The sequence below is a fragment of the Cavia porcellus genome, unplaced genomic scaffold (assembly GCF_034190915.1).
Source record: "Cavia porcellus strain 051 isolate PalLab524CR breed Dunkin Hartley unplaced genomic scaffold, mCavPor4.1 scaffold_20, whole genome shotgun sequence".
Lineage (NCBI taxonomy): Eukaryota > Metazoa > Chordata > Mammalia > Rodentia > Caviidae > Cavia > Cavia porcellus.
In genome coordinates this window covers 45,607,655-45,623,347 of record NW_026947503.1, presented here as the reverse complement: position 1 = coordinate 45,623,347, position 15,693 = coordinate 45,607,655, and the positions used below count along the sequence as shown (strand labels likewise).

Below are 15,693 nucleotides of genomic sequence, written 5' to 3'. Positions count from 1 at the left end.
AGCTAAACCCCCAGCCCCAACAGTTGTCGTTTAATGATACAGTAATAATAATAATAAGGCTTTATATTTATTGGGTCATCACCTTTTCTGATTCTTTATTCCTTTGTGAAGATCAAGATGATTATGTGCTACAGTTTGTTCTACCAACATTTCTTATAGTGTAAATCTAGATGATAAATTCTTGTTTGTATGTCTGAGAGTACTGTGAATTGAACCTAAGGCCTTTGTACTCCCAGCTCTTTTATTATTATTTTTTATTTTGAGACAGGTTCTCAATAAACCACCAAGTTGTCTAGGCTGAGCTCAAGCTTTCAGTCCTCCTGCCTTGTCCTCCCAGAGTGCTGAGATTACAGGTGTGCACTACCATACTCAGCTATTCTTTTTTAGATTCTCTCTTTTTCATTGGTTCTTAGCAGCTAAATTTTTATTTGCCTTGTTGTTTTTTTATTTATGTTTCTTATACTTGAGACTTCTTTGTGGATTTTCATCAAATTGGGAAATTTTTCAATACTTATTTCTTCAAAATGCTTTGATATCTTTCATCTCTCCTTTCCTTTTGTAACCAATTACATGCCAACTTAACAACTTGAAGTTTTAAAAAACTTTGTTGGTGTTTTGGTGATTTTTTAAAATTATTTTTCTCAGTGTTGTCCTTGAGAGTAGTTCTGTTGCTGTGTGTTCAAGTGCACTAGTCATGTTTTTACAGTGTCTGTTTGTTTTTTCCACTCTGCTTTTTTTAATACTTCTCGTATCTTAATGATACAACTTTCCTTTAGCTTTTAGAGTCCATGGGCTATCATTATATATTTTAATATTCTAATCAACTAATGCTATCTGTGTCATTTCTGGGTTGGTTTCAAATGATTTTGTTTCCTTCTTTATGGCTCTTTTCTTCTTTGTATACAATACATGATCTTTTTATGCCATATCATGTAAATTTTGTATTGTCGGGTGCTAGATATTTTTGTGTTCCCATAAATATTTTTCAATTTTGCTCTGTGATCCACTTTACTCACAATCTTGTCCTTCTAGGTGTTACATTTTTACCTTTAATAGGCCATCCCAAAATTTAGTTTAGTCCACAATTTTATCATTGCTGAGGCAAGATCCTGTTAGGACTTTATCCAGTGTCCTCTGAATGACCAGGCTTCTCTCTCTGACTGTTGGAATGGGACTGCTCTTCTGTTTTGTGTAATCTCCAGGTGCTGTTTGCTGTAATTCTTTTGGACAGTTCTTGCATTGGCTTCAGGTAATTCCCTCACACACAGGTGCTGGATCAATCCTCACCTGAACACTTGAGGGAAACTGCAGATGTACAGTTTGTCTCTGGGTAATCTCTTTCTGGTACACCATGCTGTCAGTCAGTATCTCCAGACTCCCAGCTGGATTCTCTCTAGTCATAGACATCTAAACTTCCCTTCTCCCCCTCAGCTTGCAAACTTTCTCCAAGCAGTAAGCCAAGGCAGTGCTTGCAACCACCTCCACTGCTTCTCATCTCTCAGGAATCACTGATTCTCACCATCTGATGGCTTGTTTCTTGAGTGCCATTGTTCTGTATATTTTGTCTGATTCATAGTTGTTTCAGGTGCAGGTAAATCTGGTTACTTCACACTGACTGAAAGTTGAAGTCCAAAAACTTGCCCATTTTTTGCCATTGAAATAGGTCTCCAGTTATATGTAGAGAATCGGATGGGTTAATGTGCTAAGATTTGTTTTATAGTAACTTTTAATAATAAAGCTAATTTCTGTAAAGTGAATAAAAAAAAAGCAATGGACTTATGAATTTACTCACTTGGTGAAACATGTAGTTTAGGACATTGCTAGTAACACTGATGTGTAAGCAGTTCATTCAATCAGTGCATATTGACAGTAAGCCAGATGTGGTAGGGGAGGATGGAAGTAGGAGGCGGAAACTGTGCTCGGATGACTTTACAGTCTTGCTGGAAATCATATTCATTCACAAAACACTTAGGGACCACTTAGGGCAGCGGGGATTCTTTGGGAAAGAGTAGGAGGTGAGTGTAGCCTGTAGATCAGATTCTGAGATGACTTTATTTGCATCTACATTTCAAATTTTATTGGAGGACACTAAAAAGGTATCATCTTCCTCTTCAGAAATAGAGAAAATGTTCTCAAAACCCAACTTGTTTTGTTCAGCTTTTACTACCTAAGAAATCACTAGAAGTTGGTGGTTTAACCTACCAACCATGCAATTATCTCGTAATTCTCTTTCATGGTGGTTTTGGCCAAGCTCACATTCAGCAGATCATCTGGGCGCGGCTGGGTTTACCCAGTTGTCCGCTGTCAGCTGGTTGTTGATTGCCTTATTGGTTGTCCACATGTAGCTATTCCTGGTTATCAGCTTAGTTGACAGGGCAAGTTGGCCATTTGCCTCTGTCCAGCCACCTAGCCCAGACTTGCAGACTCCTGGTGCTTGCAGAGCACCCATGGGTAACCAGGAGGTGAGCCTCAGGTTGCATACACTTTTTAAAACTTTCCTTGCATTGAATCCCGTTTCTGGAGAGCTACAAACCAAGTTTACATAGTCAGCCTGGATTCAAGGAAGTAATGGCTGCTTTTTTGAATAAAAGTAGCTGCAACATTAGTTTCTGTTTTTATAAGATGTTATACATCCATTAAATATTTACTGCTACACACAGGAGTGACCTACTGATTGTTGACTTTAAAGTGATCATTTTGCTCAGGAAACAATTGCAGGCTAGTTGGCAGACTTAAATGATGTTTTGAATAGCTCTCCAGTGTTTTAAAAAGTTGAAACTAATATGTTTTAACCTCTCACATTTGTCTCAGCTTTATCTTCATAAAGACCTCCCATTTTATGTTTAGTCTATTTGGAGATTATTAGATCACCAAAGTGCCAACCTAGCATCAAAAAAGAATGATTGTTGTTCATGGAAAATCTCCCTCTCTGCTTTTGGTCCAGTCTTCTCTCTGTGTTGTGCTCACTCAGCCTAGGCAGTGGGTTTCCTTTGTGCAGAGCCAAGAGACATTCCAAACCACTGGAGGTCAAGATTGGACTGGTTGTCTTGGGTCGTTCTGGCAGATCACTTTTCCATTAGAAAGGCAGGGCAGTCTTAGCAAAAGGAGACGTTCCTATTTATGTATTTAAAAACCTCATTGTGTTATGGAACACATGTAACTGTTTATTTCTAAGTCTAAGAAATCATTCTCATTATCAAGTATATAATTTTGGTTCTCTCTGGAACCAATCGTTTTATTACTCAAGTTAGCATAATGAAAATAATGCTAAATTCCTAGGAGAAAAACAATGGAAGTCATTTGACTTTACCTCTCCCCTAAAAAACAGATGATGGTGGCAGTGGGGTTAATGTCGGAAAGATAATAACATGAGGTAAATAGTCCTGACTGCTAGTTACCATGTAGTACATTTTCTGAGTCCCTAACAATAGTGAACACTTCCAGAAAGAAGACACCAAAATTTTAGCAAGGCTGCCATTCCAAAAATCCCTGTCACTTAGTCAAGAGAATGTGAATATAAATACTGTAACAGTAACCAAGATGTTGAAGGAAGCATCTCAGTGTGGTTCTGAGACTTCACACAAAGACCCATGTGTGGAGCTGTCAGATGTAAGTATGTGCCCCTGAGGAGATTTCTGGACTAAGGTGTCACAGAAATTCTCCTGCGAAGAGAATGTGGCTTTGAAAATACTCTATAATATGCACTGCTTTTGGATGTGGCCATTCCAGTAATCATTATTTTCCCAAAAAATTTGAACCTGAAATTTGCTGGTAGTTGCAGGGGTATTTGTGGAGACACAACTCTTTGTTGTCCTGAATTCCCTTTTTGTGTGTCTCCTATGAGCTGGGGTTGCTCCCAGTGATGGAAGGGTAGAGAGGAACTCCTGTCATTGTCAGCACAGCAGGCTGTCAGCTATGGAACAGGCCTCCTGCGTTCCCGGGGAAAGCCTGACATGCCTCCTCCTCCACGGGCATCTCCCCGCGCAGACCCAGGATCATTCAGGTACCCTCTAGTGCTCTGTCTCTAACATGTCAGTCCCTCCCTATGTGCTACTCTCTTGTCACCTTACTTTCTGTTCCCACCACCTTTCTCTCACACATCGGCATCACATTTTGGCTTTCTACTTGGCTTCTTTCTCTGTTTTGGCCTATCCTTATTTGGTCTCTCAGACCTGCCCAAGGTCTCCCCCACTGCAGTTCTGTGGTTCTGCTTCTCCCCACTGCTCACTCTCTCCCCACCTCTCAGTTCAATTTTGTACATGACAACTGTAGGCTCAGCCTTCTGCACAGGGAGCCTCCAGTCCATTGCACAGCCTCCATTTGGGGTGGCGCTGTACCCTACCTTTGCTTAGCTCTTGCTGGGGAACAGTCTTGGTGCAAAAAACACCTTCTCTATAGTTTATTGTTATGTGTTTTTTCCTTAGAGAATTGGCTGGTGTTGTAGAAGCATTGGGATTGCAATGTACAAATCATTCTCATTTCATGCATCTTATGTATTTAATAGCTAATTGAATCTTTAAGCAATCAGTGAGGTTCTTCTGTATGCCAGGGAAGAAGAATATGCAAGAAAATAGGATCTTATCCCAAATTTTAAGCTGTCAAGGGAGAATGCAATAATATGTATGGAAATGTAGTGACAAATCTGAGTGACAAATCCAAGGTAGTGATCATCTCTAGGAAAGAAATGAAAAAATAGATATTCCTATCTAGGTACTATCTATCCTGAGTGCTGCAGGAAAGTCACTTTGCTAAGTACAGTGGTGTAGGAGAGAGACACTGGTCAAGCTAGAGCCTGTCTGACAGATCAGTTTAAAAATCCACAGTGTAACTTTTCTGTACCTCAGTTTCCACATCTAAAGAGGGGAAGAGACCTTAGCTCAAGAGGCTGTGTGGATTAAAAGAGCTCTGTATGTAACATAACTGACAGATAGGGCCATCTGCATATGCATCAAATGTTTTTGCCAGCCATATATCAGTAAAAGAAAGCTCCCGCTTCAGGCGTCCCAGTGAGGGAGAGTTAATCAGGTGGGATTTGGGGAGCTAACTCTGGGATCAAATTTTTATACTGTAATTCATGTCACTCAGAGTACATCATCTCTCCACGTTTGGCCTTTTGCCACTTGTGGTCCTAAATGGCTTCACTCGGTTACAATTGCTTGGGTGACTTCAGATGACATCAGGTCTCCAGGTGCATTTTGGGTTGGCACATGACTGACCCAGATGGCAGCCATAATGGGAAGGTTCAAATTTAACCTTTTCTCAGTGGGACCTATCTGGCTAGGAACTGCCAGTGTTGTTCTCCAGACGTGATTTGGGGATTGCACTACAACCTCCCTCAATCACTACCTACACAGATTTTAGTCCCACACAGACTGATGTCTACTGAGTGACTACATGGCCCAGATATTTTTAGGGCAAGTTTATGTCTTCTGCAAGGCAAATTGACAGTATTTGAATAAAAAGCATGATTAATGCTTTTTTACAAACAAGTAAACTGCTTCAGAGAGGTTAAGTGACTAGCTCCACTGAAGTTTATTCATGCCAAGTCCTGTGCTCATTCCTCTATGCCTTAGCTGGTCCCTAAAGCAGCCAACATAAGCATTACAGCAACTGCCAAGCACTGTAGTTACTTTTTTGGCAAACTTATTATGTAAGATAAAAGTATTAAAGATGTTATAAAGAAGAGAGTTTCATAATGCTAGCTTGAATCTTGATGATCTTTCTGTAGTGATGATTTTGGTTATCCCCTTTGTATAGTTAAAATGCAGTCCAGCATTGGTATTACATCTTGTAAAAATCCAGAAATAAGAATTACACTCTCACAAACTGAGCTTCTCTGGGTAACAGAACACCTAGAGAATTTTAACTGATGGAATATTGTTATAAGCAATTATTTTTACTGTGATGGAAATGACTTATATGCATCTATAAAAGATAATAAGCTCATGGAGTCCTTTAATTTTGTCTTTCTGCTACAGAGATCTGTGGGACACTGAAGACAGTGGGTTTTTAATTTCATTGTGGGCTTAATTAACATTTCTTTTCTCTGGTTCTCTGATCATCCTTTGTATATTTAGTGGCTAGGTAACTTTCCTTTTCAATTAAATTCTTTTGCCCATTTTCACTGGTTAGTTTATCTCTCTCATACTGATGTGAAGATGTTCTTTTTGAATTATGTATACTAATCCTTTATAGTTTGTATATGTTACAAATAACTTCTGGGCTGTTGCTTTTCGTATTCATAATATTCATATTCATAATTCAGTCTTTCAATACACAATGTACAGGTTTTTTATCTAATATATCCATATACTTGTCAAATTTCTCCTTTTTTGGTTGCGTGTTTTGGTTTAAAAATTCTGTCAACCCTAAAAGCTGTAACATTTGCTTTTTGCATTTTTCACTTAGACTACCTAGAATTTGTTTTGGTGTTTGATATGAGCAAGGATTGCCAGTACTGTTTTTATGTGGCTAACAGTCTGAGCACTATGTGTTAAGGCTTTCTCATTCCAGTAGAACATGTTTCAGCTTATACACCAAGACCGTGTTCACTCGTGACACTGTGGTTGTAGAATGGGTCTGATGGCTACTCTGGCCAGTGCTTTACTTTTTTCTCTTGTTCAGAATTGATTATCCTTGGGTTTTAGATCTTATCCAAAAATTTCGGACATGGCCTGTAAAATTTGATGAAAAATATTATGGGGATGTTGATTTAAATTGTATTTGAGAAAAAGGTGAATTAGCATCTTAACTAGATTGTATCTTGCTATGCATGAATGTGATATAACTTTCATGAATATGAGTCTTTTAATTGCTTCTGGTATTTCTAAAATGCAGTTGATTTTTATATATTTTATATGTAAAATTTTTATGGAACTTGTATTAACTCTAATAACTTGTTGATTTTCTAAATATTTGGTCAGATTATCTGCAAATAATAGTGTATATTTCTTTTCCTTTGTTATATTTTTAATGCTTTTTCTTAGTACACTGGGTAGGATTACCACAATAATGTCAAATATAACAAATGATACGAGCATCATTGTATCATTTCTATGTTAAACTCGTCAATGTTTCAACTTTATGAATAATTTTCACTGTAGTTTTTAAAACTTTCTTTGCTAAGGGGCTAGGGATTTAGCTCAGCGGCATAAGCGCCTGCCTTGCAAGTAGGCAGTCGTGAGTTCGATCCCTGGTACTGAAAAAGACGGAAAAAAAAAAAACTTTCTTTGCTAAATACCTATTGTCATATTAAAAAAGTTTTCTAAGCTTGATAAAAGATTTTTATAGCGAATGTGTGTTGATTTTAAAGCATTTTCTGCATCTTAGTCCTGATATTTTCCCTATAATCTTGCAATGTGGTAAATTACATTTGTTGGTGTTTTAATTTTGTATTTCCTTTGCAAACTCAACCTAATTTTACAGTGTCATTTGTAATTGCAATCGGTATATAACCTGCCTTCACATTTTTCTTGCCTATTTTTATAATAATAATCATATAAAATAATGTTCTCCAAAACTTAGTATTCAGCAGATGAGCTCTTCTCTGAGTCTTGGGTAGAAATCATCTTAAAAGAGTTTCACCTAGTGGGTTTTCCTTTTTGGTATGTGTATAAATATGTGACTCAGTTTCTTTAAATGATTAAAAGAGACATTAAATTTTCTATTTTTTCTGGAGTTGAATATTATATGTTCTCTATTTCTAGAAAATTCATTTTTTGAAGTGTCTAAATGTATTATAAAATTTTCTTATAATTTTATTTGGCCTGTACTGTATTCATAATCATTTCTGTCATTTCCAAGAATTGCTCTTTTTTTTTTTTTTGCCTTTTTTCTCTTGGATAATTTTGAAAGAATTTTTCTGCTAATTAGGTTGTTTTTAATTACAAACTAACCTTTGATTTTGTTGATTTTCTTTATATATTTTTGTTTTCATATTTTATTAATCTTATTTCCTTTTATCTGCTTTAAATTTATTGTTTTTCCAGCTGTTGAGTTGACCACATGTTAATTTTTGCTCTTTTCTAATATAAATACTTAAGCAATAAATAAATAGCATGTTAGAACCATTCTATAAAACTTAGTATACTGTTTCATTAAGGTACCCTTTGAATATTTTCTAATTTTTTGTGGGTTTTTGGGGGGCTTTCTTTTTACTTGAACTATTTAAAGTATATTAAAAATTTCCATTCATATAGTTTTTTGAAAATAAATTTATCTCCCTGGTTTTTATTTTAAACTTACTTGAATTACGATCATGAAGGTGGTTCATCTGAGACGAACTTTTGGCATGAACTTTGATGACAAATCAATGATCAGTTTTTGCATTGTCTCTGTATTGAGAATGTATTTTCTCTAATTTGAGGCATCAGGCTTATCTCTTAGATAAAATTATTAATCACATATTTAAATGTATTATATGCCAAACAACTTGTGTCAGTCACTGTGCAAGCAAAATACTAAACCCCTTCACTCTGATGATGGTATATAACATTTTTTTAAAAACCACATAAAATAGTGTATCAAAAAGAAGTAATAGAGCAGGGCTTAGACCTCTTTTACCTAAAACATAAATAAATTCTATCTATGCGTAAGTGTCCAGAGCTGATATAATAGCTCCGTTGTGAGCCTGGAATCTAGGATTTGCTTGCAAGGATGGTATTTCCCCACCGTCACCACTTCTGCCTAACAGCCACAAATGATGTAGCTTCTCAGATGAGAACACCCATGGGACACATGCATGGGTATGGACTGACACTTTTTTCTTGTACTAAGATAGCTGTGTTCCCTATCGTGCAGGCATATTTTCTCTGAATTCAATTCTTCCTATGCCTGAGTATCTAGGACTTAGGTAGTAGTCCCTTATGAGTCTGAAATATAGGAATTGGTTATAAAGATAGTGCAACAAAAATACAAATATTTTATGTTCTATGCATTTCCTAGAATATTTTTTGTCTATAATGCTTATGATCAATAATTTCTTACATGCAAAGCATGCTGTTTGATATTTTATATACATCGCCACCTTTTTGTCTTATCAGCACTTGAAGCAGATTGCTTATCACAGTTTACAGATCAAGGTCCTGAAATAGGAGACTTCAGATATCCTGTAGTCTCCCCCAAACCTAGATACTGCCTAGATACTGGCAGACCACCAAGCTTGGACTAATTCCTGCATTAACAGGCCAAGCAACTAAAACATGAACTCATTGTATCTTCAGGTCATCACTGAGTGGTCTTCTCACATCATCCTTTAGGCAACACCAGGAGTCTCTGGCAGCAGAGAGAGAGAGGCGCCGGCAGGAGAGAGAAGAAAGGCTGCAAAGAATAGAACGGGAAGAAAGGAACAAATTCAAGTAAGAAAGATTTTAAGATTCTTTTAATAATAAGTTGAAATTTTAAGAATATGACTTTGCAGGTGTATATGACTAATACTAGCTAGGAAATGTATTTACTTCTAATTCTGTCTGCATCTAAGGAAGATCAATATTTACTTGCTAAAGACTGGCTGTGGTATGTTCTGACCTTTTTCTAACCATGAAGGCAGGAAGCATGGAAAACCAAATGCAATTAGGAACTCGTGTATTTTATATCCTCCACTATCTGCCCAAGCCTAACTGACTTGTCTTAATTTGCCATTTCTCACTAAAGAGCCTCATGTTTTATTCATACTGTATTGGAGACGTAAAGGAAAATGCTTCCAATTTTCTGGTTTGCTGCTTATTTCCTGTAGCAATCTTTTAAAAAGTAGTAAGGTGGCTGAGGATTTAGCTCAGTAGCTTAAGTGCCTGCCTGGCAAGCTTGAGGTCATAAGCTTAATTCCTGTATCAAAAAACAAAACAAACAAAAAGAGGTAACACACAAACATATATATACATATGCAATAATCCCTCTTCCTGTGGGGGAAGCACTTGCCCTTGTGGTGATTTCTAGCCCATTGCCTCCTGATCTCTTCGCCTCTGTCCAGCTCCAAGGATGTGATCCTGGGTGTGACTCATCGAGATTCTGCATCTTGACCTGTCTGTGCCTGCTGAATTCAGTGTGCTTCTGCTTCCCCTTCCACCAGTTCACCAGTCCTCATGTCCTCCAGGCTGACCTCCTCCCACCTTCTTTCCTGGTTTTTGTGCTGTGTTTTGACTCATAGAATGTTGGGCTGAGCCTTTGCTTACACATTTCCTTCTTCCCCCTCTTTCTTTGCCTGCTTTTCTGATCTCCTTTTTCCCACTTGTCTCCCTCTCCTGCTTTTCCTCGATGGTCTCCTCTTTCTTTACTTTCTAGTCCAATAGCTTTTACCTATGTTTTTTCCGCATTACCCTTTACATTTCTACTTCCTGTTTCATCTCTTCAGTTTCATTGGAGAATAATCTTGCTATTGATTACTTTCAGTTAGATCAGTAAAGGATGTAGGGGACTATTAATAAGGATTTATGGGTTCAGTAACGTGGTTTATTCTAGGACACAAGGAAAGTATGTGTAATTATAAAATGATCAAATGTCAAAAAGGTTGTAAAGTTGCTTAACCTTACTACTTTATGAATACAGTTATTTCAAGTCCATAGATGAAATGCCAATCCTGGCTTTTGTAAGAGTGGATGAATGGGTTGCTTGAACCAAACCAGCATCGTTTCTCCACTGTGCTTGTGGTTTTCCATTTCTCCACACCAGAGCTGTCAGGTTTCTACCAAATCATATGTGGAAACACTGGCTGTATTACACCATTTGTCATGACCTAGTTCAAGAAGTTATTTTAAAAGACAATTTTTAAAACCCTGTAACAGGATAAAGGCTTGCTGATTAATTGCTTTCTGAGAGATCTGGATATTTTACCACTAACCAGCACCAAGGAATTTGATTGAAATATGTGGAAAATTCAGAGATTAGCTTATATATTTAGAATTATCAATTGGCAACTTCTTAAAATAAGGTTCCGCTTTTGGAGAAAATGGAATCAGCATGTTCCATCCTGTCTCTCTATTGCATCATTGAATACATCCATAAATCATAGAATGCATGGCTCTGGAATCTCTGAAATATAATAGGGAGTAAGTAAGTTAACAGAGGAGACCAACATCCAAAATTATACCAGTGAACATTTACTATTTTTTACCTCCAATATCATCTGGCATGGGCTCAAAGGCACTCCCAAACCTAGAAACCTGTATCAAATATGGACCAAAAGAATGCCAAAAAAGCTTTCTTTTCTAGACTGAGGTGCAGCCAAAGGAATTCCTAAGGGTCAGAGACTATAGAAATACTCTATTTTTTCCTTTTTTCATTCTGTACTGCCTCAGCCTTTAAGCAATATTGCTTCAACAGCATGGTGAAGCAGCAGGTGCCTAACCTCTGGGTGAGGAAAACCTATTCTCTAAGTAGAAGAGCAGCGACCCATGAGCACTAGAGAAATCATTGTGTGTGTGTGTGTGTGTGTGTGTGTGTGTGTTTGTGTCCTTTGGCTGTGTTGCCCTGGATCCAGTCGCAGTTATCGAAAGTACCCAGTAGATAAGGGAAAATGAAGCCAAGTTTCTTTAGCTGAAAGACTAGGAAGGTAAACCCAGGAAGCCAGAAAGTGTGAAGAAAGTAACAAAAAGCCTGTAGATAAAGGAGCTCAGGTCCTGAGAACTAAGTAGGTGAGGATCAGCACTCAGGTACCAGCCTGGCCACTGGGAGGGGCACTTAAGCCTGAGCTGAGTAGGACTGACAGTAGTTGAAAGCTGATATTTAAACTGACCCCAGAAGGGAGGTCAAAACTCTCACAGGCTGAACCTAATCTGGTTAATTGCTTGCTAAAATAAAACAAAACTCAAGATTCTTCATAGAATATATCCAGAATCTTATTACAGAATATACCCAGAATTTTATTACAGAATGTTTAAGATTTATACAACATGATTGAGAATAATTTGTCATACAGAGAACCAGGAAAATGTTAACTCCTAGAAAAAATGATAATGAAAGAGTGCTGATCATAGAAGGGCATAGATATTATAATGATCAGATGACTTTAAAATAGCTTTATGCTTCAAGAAGTAAAGGCAAATAATCTTGAAATAAATGAAAAGGTAAGTCTGCAAAGAAGGAACTATAAAGAACTAAATAGAAATATGTATAGAACAGAAAAGTTTAAAACCCAAGATAAATTCATCAGATGAAGAGAGCAACAGAATAGAGATAAGAAGAATGTCAGTGAACCTCCAGATAGAGTAATAGAAATTATCCAGTCTGAAAATAAAAAAACCTTAAAAATATGAACAAGCATCATAGAAATCCTTGGAATAATACCAAAATGTCTAACATTCATGTGATTGGAATCTGGGAGATAAAATAGAATATATTATAATGTATACTCAGTCAATATTGTGTGGTACACAGCATGGGGATCGCATCCAGGCACTCTGTCCTCAGAGTCTGTATTCATAATTGTTCATCATTTGCTTTTGGTTTCAAATGAGTCTCATTTGTCATATAAGAATACATAAAGCGATCCTGGCAAAATGACTCCAATTCCAGAAAGATGCTAATCTAATCATCAGCACAGGCCACATCCAACTATTAATTATAGTGACTGGTAACTCTGTTTCTGACATTATGATAGGAAAGAGATTTTTAAAAGAAAATAGGAAAATTTTTCCATGGCACTCCCTCTCATTACTTGGATTGCCAAACTTGCATCTGTTTCACTGATTTAAATTGTACGTGCTGCCTATACTTTTTGCAAAGTGTCTAAGAGTTATTCCTTATCTTCTATTGTTGGTTTCATTGACTATGGTGTTAAACTTCCTGGTTATAAGAAGTTTTATTACCAAGGTGGAAAGTGGCAAGGATGGTTGTTTATAATCGATAACAATGTTTTTTGATGTACTATCCCTTTGTAGCCAGTTACCAGTGTGCTGAGTGAGCAGGAGAACACTACACTCCATTACAAGATCTAGTGTAGAAAAACAGGAAGTAGGATTCTCCAGGTAAAATAAGAAAGGTAATTGAACACATTGTTTCAAACTTAGATTCAGGTTGAAACCTTACCGGCAGGAACAGAAAAACAGAACATTAGAAGTGGACAAAGTTGAGAGTCTTGGGAGTACAGCCCAGAGACAGTGTACAAAGCACAAGCTTGCAGTAGCCTAAATAGAAACTAAGAATGATGGATATTAAAAAAAAAATCCTCAAGAGGAACATCATGGAATATAATACAACATGGCCAAGGCACTTGGGCCTGCTTAGATTTAATTCTTCAGATGGATATTATGGAACTAGTAAAGCTTGATCAGCTATTAATCACCTCCAAAAGCTATTGCCAACTTGTCATTTTCACATTTGATTTATGTATTTTTAAAAAATTCTTTCTTTCTCCCTCGTCTATTTATAATCTTTACACAGAACAACTGGTAGTGTTTCTGAGTGACTCCAACATTGTCATTTTTAACTCCTTGTGATTTAATTGAAAATCCATTGCATCTAGTACTTAAAAGAACAGTTTTTAAATTTAAAAGTCAACTATGACATTTTTCCTTGCTGCAGTGATAGGCTTTCATGATATCCTGCTAATAGTTTCCTGGTACTTTTATGAGCATCTAACTCTATTTTGTGCATGTTTCCATCAGCCGAGAGTATTTAGACAAAAGAGAAGAGCAAAGACAAGCAAGAGAAGAAAGGTCTGTATATTCCTTCTTTTCCATTGTGATCTAATGGCATGCGGCTTTGTGCTGTTAACCAAGCATGCAGCGGAGACAGTTTCTTAAAATGACTTGACCTAAGGCACCCAAGATATTGCATCACTGCACTTCAGAAAAGCATTCTTATTATCTTAAGTTTTTGAGGGAAATTTTGGACTTATCATTTAATGCCATCATGATAAAATATCTGTCTGTTGCTCCAAAGTCTCTTTCCAAATAAGTACATTAATATTAACACAATGACATACGGTATATAGAGGCATGTGTCACTGGGAACAGATATACATTCTGAGAGCTGCAGTGTTAGGTGGTGGTGGTATTGTTTGAACATCATAAAGAACATTTACATGGACCAACAACCCATTATACTTTATGGGACTAGTGTGTGATCCACTGGTGACTGAAATAGGCAGTGCATGACTGTATCTGAAATATCTTGCATTATTATCACTGATCTTCACTTAGCGTTCCTTACCATGCTGAACTTGGTGAGCATTCATCCAAAAAATATTTGAGCATGTTCTTGAAGCAGAGTAGGTACTTAGGAATAATGTGTAGAATTAAATGAGCAAAAGAATTCACAGCTTTGTTTGTGATATCCAAGCTATAAACAAGTTCACTAATTTCAGTGGCAACATGATTTTGAAACAATGAAAAAGTAATATAAGCAAGGGAAACTGATTTTGGAAATAAAGCAGCAAAGTTTTAACTCCCTGTACTACATAGCCTGCAGTTGTGCCCACTGCCACCAGATGGCGGTACAGCATGGATCTGTGGAAACGTTTATTTTATACCCTTTTTTATGAGAGCCAGCTGAGAACCTAACAAATTTCTGGACTGTGCCAATAAGATGTGGAATTGTGCTAATTTTTCAGGCACCATCAGCTAAATAGATCAAGAAGGTCTGAGGCAGGGAAGAGTGGAGACTGCCTGTGCTCAATTAAAAAATTAGATGCATAACTCAGCCTCATAAATAAAACTACAGCATTGTTTTATTTCCAACATTCTATTAGATTAATGTCATCCTAGTGGCCAGTTGTGGCCAGTAAATTCAGAGTGAAAGATGCTGGTAAAAAGACAAGAAACTTCTGTTTTCCATGACTAGTGCCTGTTTTTAGCATTGGGGGGCATAACATATTCTCTTACTGAAAATACTGTTGACTTTCTGCCCAGGCTTAAGGAATTCCATTTTATTGTTTTAGTTCTTCCTCCAGATTCTGTACTTTTTTGAGTTCTGACAACTTGACCATCAGGTCACGTCCACATAGGTGAGGCTTGGCAGCTCCTAGGGAGATGTCAAGGTGCTTTGTCAGGGTCTGAACTGGCTTAGGCTGACTTAAGAGTTTTCCCACATCACTAAAGACTAGCTTTTTCTGAATATTATTTCCTGCTGCTTTCTTCCAAATAGGGCTTTACTGTGCCTGCAGACTTGTATAATGAGGCCATCACTGCCTCCTCCCGCTTCCATCCTCCTCAGCCCTTGGCTGCCTATCAGTGTGGGCCTTAGCAGGTGTGGAATCCTCTCTCCCGCTCATCTCGTGGGGGTGGGAGGTGAGAGACTGCGGATTGAACCCAGCACTTTTGCACTGAGCTGCATCCCAACCCTTTTTCTTTTTTGAGACAGGGTCTCACTATATCAGTAAATGGCTGAAGTTGGCTCAAACTTGCAGTCCTCTGGCCTCAGCCTCCCAGAGTTCTGAGACTGCAGGTGTGTGTCACCATGCCCAGCTAGCTCACCTTTCTGTTTACACAGAGGTTAGGCAAAAAGCAGCCAGCCATTTTCCTTTGGTTTGAAGCAGCCACTTTTTTTTTTAAGAGGGGTTAGGGTTTTTTTTTAAATTACTTTGTAAATAGAGAAGTGAGGAAGATGTACTTTCATTCCAGTTTGGAAAACTGGAAACAATCAGATTTCCAAGTACAATGGAATCTGGAAAGAGATAGGACACCTAGTGGAGATGAGAAGGGGGAAATCTGCAGAGATATGAGGGTGAGAACTCTGTTAACTTTTCAAGCAAAGCCAGGC

The 15,693-nt window shown here is 37.5% G+C and overlaps 1 protein-coding gene across 19 annotated transcripts in view; it reads left to right on the top strand.

The window, feature by feature from the left end:
* Fhod3 (formin homology 2 domain containing 3) overlaps positions 1-15,693 on the top strand; it is a 444,662-nt gene that overhangs the window by 349,070 nt on the left and 79,899 nt on the right. For 10 of the 19 annotated variants that reach the window (XM_063232044.1, XM_063232052.1, XM_063232041.1 and 7 more), the window contains 2 exons: positions 9,222-9,356; positions 13,599-13,649. In XM_063232044.1, coding sequence (XP_063088114.1) covers positions 9,222-9,356; positions 13,599-13,649 — 186 coding nt within the window. The remainder of the gene's footprint in view (positions 1-9,221; positions 9,357-13,598; positions 13,650-15,693) is intronic. The other 9 variants (XM_063232043.1, XM_063232039.1, XM_063232050.1 and 6 more) reach the window with 3 other exon arrangements.